The 14,143-nt window shown below is 44.4% G+C and overlaps 1 protein-coding gene across 1 annotated transcript in view; it reads left to right on the top strand.

The window, feature by feature from the left end:
• Positions 1-651: 651 nt before the first annotated feature.
• Positions 652-14,143, top strand: part of neurl1aa (neuralized E3 ubiquitin protein ligase 1Aa) — a 75,928-nt gene continuing 62,436 nt past the window's right edge. Inside the window, exon 1 of the mRNA XM_080759614.1 lies at positions 652-771. Within this exon, the coding sequence (XP_080615740.1) occupies positions 738-771 (34 nt within the window). The 5' untranslated portion in view covers positions 652-737. The remainder of the gene's footprint in view (positions 772-14,143) is intronic.

Genomic DNA, 14,143 nt, shown 5'->3' with positions numbered 1-14,143 from the left:
TGGCTCCCTGGACCCCATTTTGAGAACCACTGATAAGATAGCACAGTGGTTCTCAAAGTGTGGTTCAAGGACCCTTGGCCTCTGGGTTACTTAGGGGGTTCTAAATGGACCCTCGGTCTCTGTAACTCTGTGAGTGTACAAATGGAGGGTCCATTAACCTTCTAGTGTTAATCCATTTGGTTCCATATACACTCTCAGAGTTAACTCTGCGAGTGTATGTAATGAGTGTAAATTGAGGGGACCGTCCCCTCAATTGTTGTTGAAATGATAAAGTTTGAGAGCCAGCAGATAGGAGGACCGGCGCGGCAGTGACAGCGTTAAACGCGCTCGCCAACACAGTCTCCACCTTTTATGTAAATAGTGTGTGTGAGTGTGAGTGTGAGTGGGGAGTGGGGACTCGAGGCGGACAGAGCAGCGCACAGTGAATGGATGGATGGATGGATAGGGGGAGTTGCCTTCACTGATCTATGCTGGAGAGGTGGATCTATGCGAGGAGGTGTGTGTGCGTGTGTGTCGTGAGCGTGACGGTGATGTGTGTGCAGTGTGCGTGTATGTGTGGGTTTAGTGTTTATCATCTATTCAGGGAAAGGAGAAGGGCAGTAGTTTGGGATCAGGGATGTGGAGCCAGCATGTTGTCGCCGTCGCCGACGTCGGAGCGTGCATCGCGAGGAGCTAAATAGATCGATAGGCTATATATTATACATGCGATAAGGCGACAAGGGGAGCTGTAATAAGCCATGGGTGGCCAAATGACGCGAACTGCCTTGTACGGTAAGGAACATTAACATCTACCCGGTGTGCTTTCAGGGTTTGTTTGTATTCCAATGCATTCTCGTGCATGCTAGTTTGACAGGTTTGAATGACTTGCGCCGTGTTCTTGGGAATTGGGATCAAAATTGCTGTAGCTTAAGTAATATACGCGCACAATGTGTGTGTTTGTATTATGATCAGGGAGCCCTATAATATGCCAGCGGTATGAAACCGTGATGTCACTGTACTGTACACTAGCTGTGCAGACCTATATAAATTATGCAAATGATAGTGCCCACGTTTTGCATATCTATGTAGTGCAACTCACGTTTTCCCCCTTGTCCCCTTAACATATGTTCTATGAACGTGTTCCATGCTATGGAATTGTTATTGTTACACGCACACACACACACACACACACACACACACACACACACACACACACACACACACACACACACACACACACACTCATAAACACAGTCAGCGGTGGGGGTTTCCCTCTTTTATATGTATAGTGGTGTTTTCCCCATCGCCTCTTTAATGTGCAGCGGGCCTACAGCTGTTGTGCAATCAATTCAAAGCCCTGCTAGAATCAATAAATCCATTTCTCATTGTAGGGCTTGAGCCCAGTTCTGCAGAGCTACTGTATCTAATTAGTCTGCCAGAATGCCAGATAGGGTCAAATCACTCATCTCGATCATTCAATGATTTTGGGATGAATAACAGAACTTATTAAAGTCGGCCAACAGCTTGATTCAATTTGGCACTTTGTCAACTATACCTACTCTTCCACTGTGCACTGATTAGTGGAAGTTTGGTCAGAATATAACCAGTTCAAAAATAACCGTGCCTTATCTTAGCTGGTGCCTTGTCTAGTTGTCTCCCATCAAGGTAGTGTAGCCTATACGTCCTGTTTAAAGCAGCAGCTCTTCTCTGCGTGGCCTCTTCCTGACCACAGACCACCTTGCGCTAATTAAAGCCCAGTAGATTAATCCAATTAGGTGAACGGGGACAGACTGGCAGCCTGGCGAAGTGAAGGGGGGCTAGGTTATGAATCTGCAAGTGATTCAGTGAATAGCCTATGTGAGTATGTGACGTTTAGTAACATAGTATTGTTGATGGCTGAACGCAGCAGACAGTAGTTCTGATTTAATCACATTAAATATGATTATAAATATGTCTAATGAGGTGTCTAATGGTGACGCGGTCGGTAGCGCTGTCCCCTCACAACTAGCAGGTCCTGAGTTTGATTCCCGCTGGGGAGGTTGTGGGCGCTTGGGCCCTGTTCTCTCCTCCGTGTCATCAGTGCCCATACCCTGGTTGGTAAAAAGGGCCTTTCTGTGTGGAGTTTGCATGTTCTCCCTGTGTCTCCCTGTGGCCCACTGTTTCCCAAACTGTGGGCCAGGACCCATATATGTGGGTCGCGGACAACTTTTTATGGGTCCCATACTCCCTTTATCATTTTCTTTCCTACATTTTGTTTTGAATTATGATTTCAAAACTGTTTAAAAAAACATTCCCCCCAAAAAAGAAAAAGCAGTAATTTCAGAAAAATCCAAGAAATAAAATAAATTGGAAAACAAATGTTTCAGTAGTAGTGACAAGCTCACAACACGGCGCAAAGAGACCCCTTGTGAGCTTGTAGATCGGTTATTTTCACCAGTTTTGGTCCTGGGGAGACATCAAATCCCTCTGTTTTGGGTCTGTTTGGGGACCAGTGACACTGTCCTATACGGTATAGGTACCCTCACAAAAAACATGCAGTAATCCTGGTCTCTAAACTACCTCCCCCTGGCCAGCCGGGGCGCCTGATGGAGGGGAAAGGAACTGGTTGGAATGATGTGTTCCTTTCCATGCACGGTGTCCAACCAAGCATGAGGTCAGTCCGTTGCTAGAGGACGCTCGAGGAAGTGTAGCGCCCAGGATTAATTGACACTGGGTGGGGAAAAAATGGGTTGCAAAATTGTGGGATAAAAATTATATATATTAAAACAATATATATGTCTAATGTATTTTAGACATCTTTTAGGGCCTAATTTGTCAACTCTCCTCACATGAAATAAAAAAAGTGCCCCAAAACATTGAAACAATAGGCTATAGTTGTTGTAAATGTGTAGCCTATGGTTGCAGGTCTGCATCGTGGTGATCATCACCTCATCTCTGTCGTGTTGATGGACTGGTGTCTCCATGACAGCCGTTGCCATGCCATCCTTATCAAACACTCGATCTTGAGCGCTGTGTCATCTTTAGGCCGCCTGTTGTAGGGTCCAAAAACCCATAACAGGCTGTCACGATTATGATGTTTTACTCGACGAGTCATTGTCACATGCACAAATCATTTGCCATTTTGCCACGCTTTAATTGCGTTAATCGCAAACCCAGGCAACATAATGTGTACAAGAGACATTGCTGTTTGGCTTTTAGAGCAGTCAGATATGACACAAATCTTATATACAGTACAAAGAAATTACTGACATATTTAATAGTAACGTTATAGTGGAAATAGCCGATCAATGCATTGTGAGCTTGTAGATGTGCTATTTCCACTACTTGGAAATGATGATGGAAATGATTTTCACAGTTATGCAAAAAGAATTGCTAATATCTCAAATAAGTGTGATTTATGTAACTATAGGCCTATGTGGTATGTGAATGCATAGAGCTGTTTAAAGCAATTCGACTTTTCTGTTTGGATGTATGGGCTGTCAAGGCCAGGAAGTATATATGTTTGCCACTCAGTCAGTGGGCAAAAAGGCTGCTGTGTTAAGTTAATACAGTCAATATTTAACAGTGTGGTTCTCAAACGTTTTCATGTCAAAGACCCCCACATTGTGAGCTTGTAGATCTGCTATTTTGCCGATGTAACTAAAGTGGTTAAAGTGCTTTTGATTCTATATTATCTAATTCTACTGGTGAACCCCTTCAAGGACCCCTGCGGGGGGGGGGGCGGGGGGTCCCCGGGCCCCACTTTGAGAACCAGCGCGTTATACAACGGGCTATAGAGGTCCCATCACCTCGGCGATCTGATCTCCTGTCAGCTGCATTGCCTGATCCCTCCCTGCAGTCATTAACCATTGAACAGAAGCATGACCCAAAAGTTCACGTCTGTCTAATTATACCACACCGTAAACATCATCACCAGAGTGTGCATTTATCCATTTCTCAGAGTTAAACCGAACACTGGGGATTTTACCGTGTTATGTAGCCCAGGGCCAGCGGATACACCGAAATGGAGCTAATCTGGAAGAGAGAGTGAGAGGTTAACCACTTGTCTTAAACCCTATACTTAGCTGATCGTAGTCCCCCAGGGTCGTATGCTAGGGTCTCCTCCTTTTCTCTCAGAGCCAGACTCAAACGAACACTGTAGCCTAGGGCTACAGGCAACACCTAATCTGGAAGGGAAAGTGAAGCAGAGGTTAACCACTTAAGCCCCTTAGATCACTGTTTCCGGAGTTCCGGACCCATTTGTGGGTTCCGATTTGTGGGTCGCAAGTATTGGCATTTATTTCTTCAATTATGATTAGAGTTGTCCCAATACCATCAGACCGAGTACAAGTACTTAATTTTTAGTACTCCCCGATACCGATACGGGTACTTTATTTTTGTTGAGTAACCACTTATTTGACCCCCTTTTTCTTCAGATGGATCTCTGATCTAAACTTGTCAGTTGTCATTTTATGCTTGTAGATCTGCTGTTTTTGGCGACTTGCTGCAGTGTTGGGTCAGACTTGCCCCCGTTGCATTCGTTCAGCCTAGTGTCAATTGGACGTTTTGGTACTTGGCTCAATGTATCGGGGCCGGTACCGAGTACTTGAGGGTGGTATTGGCCCAAGTAACCAATACCAGTATCGGAACAACTCTAATTTTTAAAGGATTATTGAAAATACCAGGTCTATACAAGCTCACGGTGAGAGCGTGTAAATAAATGAGCAAAAAAGTTTGGCAACCACTGCCTTAGATGAACGCACACGCAGCTCAACACCTACAGTGTACAGGTCACACGATGCACCATTGATGTGCATCTAGGCTCGTTCCTATATTAATTCACAGCGGTGTGACAGTCGGCAGATTGTCACATCAATGCACGTGTGTGTGAACAACCTGACGGCATGGCACCGGGGGCCATGACCGATGCAACACTGCCTGTGCCTTAAAGCGTCTCATGATTGATATCGGGTCAGACTCAGGACACTGCACAGCATCTTTCACACCTTGTAGTCTCAGTCTGGCTGCATTGCATATTGGTAATAGTACTGTAAGGCCATGTATATTCCACTTAACACATTTAGTACATAACACGTCCTGAAACGTCATAAGGATTGGAACCGAGAGGTGCCTTAGACGTCTGTGGACGTCCTAGCGACGTCCAAACGACGCGGGGCGAGATAATAATATTCAGAATAATTACTTCTTTTTTTTTTGGCATTTCGCTTTTCGCTTGCCGTATGCTAACGCTCTGTGAAACTATTAGCTTGTCATTGACTCCCATGTTAGCGCGGCGGAAAGAATGACTCGTATCTCCTCATCCAGGGCGCTCTCCGTGGTGATGAATGGATCGATATGCTGGCGCTGCGTTTCTGCTCCTCATCCGTCTCTCCCGCAAAATATGAACTCTTTTTGTAGCGTATATAAATATATTAAGATGATCGGAGATTGTGATGGCACTTTGTCAGTCAACTTTTTTAAGAAAGTATTTCCGGTTCATGGCTTTCAAAATAGAAGCGATCACTACTCTGGCGATTACTCTGGCGCAAGCAGCGCCTTTATTTTGATGCAGTTCCGGTACTAAATGTGTTAAAAGCTATGCATACAGTATACATACAGCATTTAAAAAATAGTAAAAGTTGCTTTTGATGCTTTTGTGTGACGCCCAAGTAACCAATACCAGTATCGGAACAACTCTAATTTTTAAAGGATTATTGAAAATACCAGGTCTACAAGCTCACGGTGAGAGCGTGTAAAATACCAGGTCTACAAGCTCACGGTGAGAGCGTGTAAAATACCAGGTCTACAAGCTCACGGTGAGAGCGTGTAAAATACCAGGTCTACAAGCTCACGGTGAGAGCGTGTAAAATACCAGGTCTACAAGCTCACGGTGAGAGCGTGTAAAATACCAGGTCTACAAGCTCACGGTGAGAGCGTGTAAAATACCAGGTCTACAAGCTCACGGTGAGAGCGTGTAAAATACCAGGTCTACAAGCTCACGGTGAGAGCGTGTAAAATACCAGGTCTACAAGCTCACGGTGAGAGCGTGTAAAATACCAGGTCTACAAGCTCACGGTGAGAGCGTGTAAAATACCAGGTCTACAAGCTCACGGTGAGAGCGTGTAAAAGTGGCTTGATCAAGTAGGGTGTTAAATTTCAAAACGTTAAAAGTTAAAATATGGAGATAAGATGTGTCTTCCCGACACCAACGATATGCAGCAAAATGTGTGTTAACGCTGAGTGTGCAGATTGACCTGTATGGCTCCTGAGTCTCTCAGTGTCAAATTATCACCCGGCAGGGGATGACACTATGGTCTCAGAGGCACTTGCCCATCGGGCAAGTACAGGTCAATGGTCATGTTCTAATTGCCCAAAGGTCATGCCCATTTGGCCAAAAAGTTCATTGTCATACCTCGATTTGTAGGCTATGCCAAAAACCTACATGGCTATGGATATGACTATGGGTTCACACTAGTTATTTTTAAGTGTAGCAACAGTGAAAACAGCACATTATAGGTAAACAGTGCATTTATTTTAACATACAAAACAGAAGACAGAGTGCTCTGGCTACGTGCAGGTGTTTAGACAGATATCTTGTGCTGTCTCTATACATGCCACGGTTGCATCCTCTCTCAAACGAGCACTTGCCCGGCGGTCAGGCAACCTGAAAGCAAACTCCACCGGCCCCGAAAGTTTTATTTTCCTGCCAAGGGGCAGGGCGGGCAACCCTTGGCGACGTCAACGCCTGCTCGGGATTGAAGGCACATGTAGAATGTAGTCAGATGTGTGGGACACATTCAAACAGCGTTGGCTGACTTTGATTGCATAACAGAGTCTGTGCTGCTGAGTGTGGGAGGTTTCTGCGGGTGTCTCTGGACAGACTGTGTCCCAGTGGCTCCGGCCGCAGCGTTTCATTCCAATGACTGTGTGTCTCAGCAGGGGATGAACAGCACTCTGTATCCTTTTAGGAAAATGTTTCTCAACATGTGGGCCGGGGGCCTACTGGTAGGCCGGGAGCTTTTTGCAACTGGCCCCAACTGGCAAAGGTATGAGACAAAAAAAACGAAACAAAAAAACAATCCATGTATTCAAGACGTAATTGATAGGGGTGAATTCCTTTAGCTGCCGAGCTTAGTGGACAGATGGGTGCGGGTCGCAAAACACTTTAGTGATTTTCAAGTGAGCCCTGATCCAGCACAGGTTGAGAACCACTGCTTTAGGCAAAAGGGATGGCTGAGTCTGAGAGATAGATCTACAGTAAAAACCATTCATTCATCTCTACAAGCCAACTTCAAGGCATTACATCACCGAATCTCACTAAAGTCATGGGACAAACCCAGGGGCTGTTCATTGTATAAAAAAATAAAAAAATAGAAAATGATGAATAGAATCCTGTAAAAAAAACTATATGGGTTGCTATGGCTATCGTCATCTATTGCTGCTTGTTGAACTACAAGGTTTCGATTTTTATCTCACTGGTACAAACTGTTGTTGTTGTTTTGGTTCTGTGCCCGCTTGTAAACTCATCTGTTCCTGTCAAATGATACGGTTGAGGAAGTAGCAAGAGGAAGTGTGTGTGTGCGTGCGTGCGTGCATGTGTGCGTGCGAGATTTACAGAAGTAAAGAGCTTTTTATGAGGACCAGACAGTTGCTATGGGGTGACAGAAACATGTGTGTTAGGGTCAGGTGCTATTGAGTTAGCATGTTCTTGGGCATTCTTGGCGAGTTAAAGACAACAGATGTTTTGGGCGAGCGCTGGCGCTTTGGCATGGGCGGTCAGACCAACATATGGAATGTCAGAGCAGGTCAGCTCATGTATGGAGATCTAAGGGTGGCAGCGGGGGCAGTGTCTTGAGCTTACAAGGTTTTATGAGGTCAGATGAACATAATGTCAGAGCAGGTCAGCAGTCAGCTCCATATACTGTATAGAGATCTAAGGGTGCCAGCGGGGGCAGTGTCTTGAGTGTACAGGGTATGTATGTATGGAGCGTGGCACGAGGCGTGATGGACACGGACTGACTGACAGGTTTTGCAGGTTTTCATTGTAAACTGCGACCTACGGTCGCAAAGAAGGTTTTTAACACTAACGTCAAACTCGAAAATAGCAGACAAATCCATCCCATCATTCCAACCCCTAAGTATAAGCCTAAATGTAAAAGTCTGTTTTAACCATAAAAATAATTAACCGTTTCTCTTGTAAGGACCGGGAAAACGAGTCCTCACGTGTCCTCTTGTGGGGACATTGGCCCTCACGTATAGTAATAGAAGCACATGCATGCATGCACGCACGGACGCACGCACATGTGTGTGTGTGTGTGCGCCATGATGACCCTACCTCATCAGCAGCTCACCTTCAGCCCAGCACCCGACGTGCACATTTCCAGATACCTTTTATAATACTCAATGCATTCGCCACAGTTCATTATTCCTTTCCGCCATCCATCTTGCTCTAATTCACCGCCAAGAAGGAGGCATCATTAGATTACACCATCCCTACCACAATAGGGATAGCACAGCAGTGTATAGCCACATCATGCTATTAATATTACTTATTGATTTGTGTTGCGTAATGCTGTTGGTTGGTGGTAGAGAACGCACTAACGCGGCTAGGGGAGGGGATTAGAGGGCCGTGGCGGAGCACGGCGTCCAGACGCTCTTTCATCAGAACCGCGCGGCTCACCTTTCACTGCGGGCTCATTAGTGGCGTGACAGTGAAGGCTGAATTATTGATGGCGAGCGGAGCCAGTCTCTGCTGTAGGATATGAGCGGTGGAGTAGGGCTTTAACGCTGAGAGGGTACAAAATGTGTATGCTGCTGACAGCGAACAAAATGTACACTGTCATCATTTACAAAATGTAAAAAAAATAATAATAATGAAAAAAGAAAATTGTTTAAAAAAATCTTACTAACTATTTGGTCTTGGTAGGACTGAGAAATTAACCACAAATATATCGAAACTTATCTATAGCCTCTAACCAATTTAATCTCGCTCATGTAGGTTAATAGAATAATAGTATGTCAATTAAATAAAGATGCAAAAATACAGTGCAGAGTACTATGAGGGCAGTGTGGGCAAAATGTATAATAATTAATCGTTCATTAATCACAATCAAGGTATAAATAATCGTGATATTGACTCGAAGTCACACCGCCCGGCCCTACTGAGACTGAGAGTGTACAAATGCACTTGGTTACAGTAAGCTTGTGCCCTCTTAGCATTGTGAAGTGAACGATGACGATGTTTACCCCCCAGTCGGTGGTAAAGCTCAGACTAATATGAGTAATCTACAGTAGAGTGCACAGTGACCCAGCCTCACCTTATTACGCTGTTACTGATCTGCGTTCCTACGGAAACCGCTTGTGTCGCATTGCCACGGGCACCCAGGCCAATCTATATCGGAGCCAAATCAATGGATTTGTCACGACGGTTGCCTAGCAGCGCATTAAAGCCCCTTGGTTACCGCAAACGCAAACACAACCAGAGCCCCTCTGTCTTACATCTCCAGGTAGAACAGCAGACACAGTGATATAGCTGCGGCGCTGCCCAGGGTGCTGTACTGTAGTAATCTCCATTATCTTTAATAAGCCCTGCAGAGCGTGTTGGATTTCACAATGCGTTTTATCTGTGCAGCATCTGTTGGTCACGCATAAATGCACAAGCAAGGAATCTTGGAGATTAGGCATGGACAAGATGCAGTACTATTTATTAGCGTCACACACCATAGGCGTGACTTGGTTCTGGTGACTCATGTTGCCCTCCTAATACGTGATTTTCTCAATTACTTAATTCATTTCCCTTTTAAGATGTTCAAAATTCTTTCAAGATTTGTGCAACATATCGGTCAAGGGATTGTTAATCAGTGGTCTAGGATGGTGTTTCTCAAAGTGGGTTCCGGGGACCCCCTATAGGTGTTACCAGGGTATCCCCCTATTGGTGTTACCAGGGTGTCCCCAGCCCAGCTAAGTTAATGAAACCAAATGGAGCCATGCACGTCTGTAACTCTGAGAGCATACCAAATGGAACCAAATGGACTCTAAGAGCCATTTTAGGCTCTAATTTGCATCAAGGGTTGGATTGGGGGTAAGTCCCTGCGACAGCGTCATGTCCAGGGGGTGTACTGTCTTGTACATCAAGCTGCCTCATGGCTACAGAAACAGAAGATAGGCTCCTGCCCTATGGGCCTCATGGCTACAGAAACAGAAGATAGGCTCCTGCCCTATGGGCCTCATGGCTACAGAAACAGAAGATAGGCTCCTGCCCTATGGGCCTCATGGCTACAGAAACAGAAGATAGGCTCCTGCCCTATGGGCCTCATGGCTACAGAAACAGAAGATAGGCTCCTGCCCTATGGGCCTCATGGCTACAGAAAACAGAAGATAGGCTCCTGCCCTATGGGCCTCATGGCTACAGAAACAGAAGATAGGCTCCTGCCCTAGTGCCCTATGGGCCTCATGGCTACAGAAACAGAAGATAGGCTCCTGCATGCCCTATGGGCCTCATGGCTACAGAAACAGAAGATAGGCTCCTGCCCTATGGGCCTCATGGCTACAGAAACAGAAGATAGGCTCCTGCCCTAGTGCCCTATGGGCCTCATGGCTCGGCAAGGCTATATTACTTTTTTACTTGCGAAGCTTTAGCACACAGCTAGTGGCCATGAATACATGAATGGTGGTGCAGTGTCCGTGTCGGTGGAGCATGAGTGATGATGCGAATGTAAGTGACACTCCTTCGGTTATTATTCCACGATTCATGTCAACGTCGCTGCCATGCATGTCAGACGGTAATGGCATGGCTGTTATGAGTCAGTGGGATTGAATACTTCATCTAAACAGCGCTACGTAAACATCATTAATACCAACCATCCTCCAGGCCCATTGGCTGCAGTGTAAACCATGTTCCCATGTGATCCATTTAAAGTGAATAATCTAAACAGATACCTTAAATGCACGAGGTGCCGTATGGTAGTACTCTGCATACAATATCATCTCTGTTGGGTGGGAACCTCATATGTCCAAAAACTGTTACTTTTCAGGATTCACATTTCAAAAGTAGCAGATCTACAAGCTCGAACGCTGCTGTATTATGATCAAGTACTAGGGCCTTATTTCACGAAAAAACACAAAGTTAGAATAGGGAGATAAGAGGTTTCTGCCCGTTTACAAGATGTGAGGTCAGTTAGCAAAGGCTCCGCCACAAATGCTACAAACTCTTGGGATGTGTGTGTCTGTGTCGTCAAGTTCAAGTCAAGCCAACATGATTCACATTCAAAGTAAAACAAATAATACCGGTAATACAAATTGTCTAGATACGTATAGCACAAAGTGCAGATTAATCCCCAGAAGAGGAGACTTGAGGTTAATGAAAGTTTATTCCAAAGTATATATATAGGATCATATGCACCTTCACCAGGTGTAGATTGTAGTTGGGAGACCAGTGTCTCCATTGATGATCTGACAGGTCTGATAGGCTTACGGTCAGAGATGCATTCAGGAGATAAACCTCTTAAACCCTATATACTTAGCTGACCGGAGTCCCCCAGGGCTCTATACTAGGCCCCCCTTCTGTTTACACTCTAGTCTACACACCGAATATCTCAGCCAGAAATAGCAGATCTGTGTGAGCTTATAGATCGGCTTGTTAGATAGAATGTCCGTCTTCCCAGAATAGGAACACTAGGATTCTTGTGGTTAAGAGCCTTGTAGTACTTGGAAATAAATGTAACTAGAATAATGTGTTGAGCTATTCTCGTTCCAGAGAACATAATGATGTCTAAATGACCCGAGGCCTTCGAACAGCCCTTTTCATATTTTTTTTTTAGGAAGTCCAGTGAAGAGCCTATAATCCTGTTGAAGATTTATGCGTGGACCCGTTTTCTCAAAGGCATTAAGAAGCTTCTAAATGTGGCTTCTTTTATGGTAAAAAGCTGTCATAGTAATATTAGTGCTATGATTTTGAACATTAAGATCAGCATCCTTAATAGCACCCAGGTGACTGCAGGCCAGGTCGCTGCATAGTGTAGCTTTCACTGACCTCCTGCCTCTATGTGCGTGTGACAATCCCTGCATGTTAATCATGAAATCTAAATGAAAATCGATTTGTATAATTCAATATCAACGATTAATCTTTATTTTTTTTATTTATTTTATGAACCCTACAAATAAAAAACAAAATCTTCCCCCCCCCCCCAAGGGGTACCTAAGTCAAAAAAGTTTGGGAACCCCTGATGTAGATGATTAACAATACTTTTAACTCTTGAGAGTTAATAAGGGTCCATTTGGCTACTAACTCCATCTTTTTAATGAGGACCACTGGTGGTCCCTGGACCAGTGTTGAGCCAATTGATCACCATAGCAACCCCAGCCTAGGCCTGATTAGGTAAATTCCCAACAGCTGCTAAATCCTCCAAACCTGTATCTTGATTGGAATCAACCTCCACTCTCACTCACACTCCTCTCAGTCATGCAGCTACACAGACACATCCCAGGCACACTTTGGTAGGCCTATAGCCCTGTCCTGTTTGGATGACAATATTGCCTTTCCAACAGATTTTCATAAAGATAAATCCATAATCCATAAAGTCTGATTAACCACTTGACTTAACCCTGTATTTGTGTATATGGAATGGTGGTGGTACAAAAAATAGCGAATTGCTCGTGCTACCTGCTATTTTCACTGTAAAGAAGAAAAAAAACACCTTACTGTAATTGTGGCAAAAGTTTTAAATAATCGTGATAATGATTTGAAGTCATATTTCCCAGCCTACTGTTCCGCGTCTACCCTGTGGATCTCTGAGGGTCATGTGGATGACATCAGTTCAGTCCTGCCCACATATGGAGTGAGATCTGAGATCATTACTTCACTATTTAAGCCTACTTAAGACTTAAGAGTTAAGGCAATGCCATTTATTTGACAACTGAATGACCTGAAATGATTTGAACTGTCTGGAGGCAGTACACTCTAACAACACATCATGTGCTACAAACTGATGTGCTATGGTTTCTAACCAAATGTGCTATGGTTTCTAACCAGATGTGTTATGGTTTTCCAATTAACCACCCACATGTTACACACACACACACACACACACACACACACACACACACACACACACACACACACACACACACACACACTTTAGTTTGAAGATGTCATGAACTTATTGATTTATTTTATACACATCGAGGATAGCTTTAAACATTACAGTAAAGTACTAGTACAGTATCCTTGAGTTAGGGAGATCATTTATTTAGAGAGAATAACCTTTATGGTTGTTGGGTTTTCCATCTGGTTCCCGGGACATCCTGGACAAATATTTAAACGTTCACAAACAGTCGGATCTCTGTTTGCACTGTAAACCATTTTGGCTGACACGGGTCACAGCAGATAGGATTTACAGTTAGTTTAAACACGCAATAAAAAAGCACAACGTGTTCGTGCACGCACGTGCACAGACACAGACACACAGGTTTGTAAATTGTATTACTATACTTGTGAGGACATCAGCGTTTTAGGATGACAATTTTATGAATGCCATTCTTAATCTTTGGGGGCAATTTTAACTGTAAAGGCAACATGTTGCGCTGCAAATGCGTTGTGAGCCTGTAGATCGGGTATTTTCGGTGCACAACACACTGGCATGCACTATTGTATATAAATCATATTTTACTCTAACTCCAACCCCTAAAACTAACCTCTAATGTCGAATCCTGAACCTAACCACAACCTGAATGTTTTTTTTTTTCAACCATAAAGCAACCGTTTCTCCTGTGAGGACCATGGTAAACTGGCCCCACAATGTCCTATTTCTCATGTTCTACTAGACATTTGGTCCTCACATGTATGTATACTACACACACACACACACACACACACACACACACAGATGCGGCCGGGTACAACATGGTCATGTAACCTTTGGTTCACCATTCTCCTTAGCCAGATGACGACGGCCAGAGATTAGTTTACGGCTTAACAAAGGCATCCATTGGGCCATGAGAGGTCTTAGTCACATACATGCCAATGTGTTTTGGGAAGGGATTGGAGTTGACTGTCATGACGGTACGCTGTCATTACGTTCGTTCATAAAGACGTCTGCACTTCATGTCAGAGGAGGACAGTCTGTTCACTGTGTGTTTTCGCCCCGGCATCACACATGCTCACGGTCAGTGGACTGTACCAGTGTAC

This window comes from Protomyctophum bolini (genome assembly GCF_963924005.1).
Source record: "Protomyctophum bolini genome assembly, chromosome: 3".
Taxonomy (NCBI): Eukaryota; Metazoa; Chordata; class Actinopteri; order Myctophiformes; family Myctophidae; genus Protomyctophum; species Protomyctophum bolini.
Note: the sequence above shows the minus strand (reverse complement) of the source record. Positions and strands in the feature narration are given on the sequence as shown.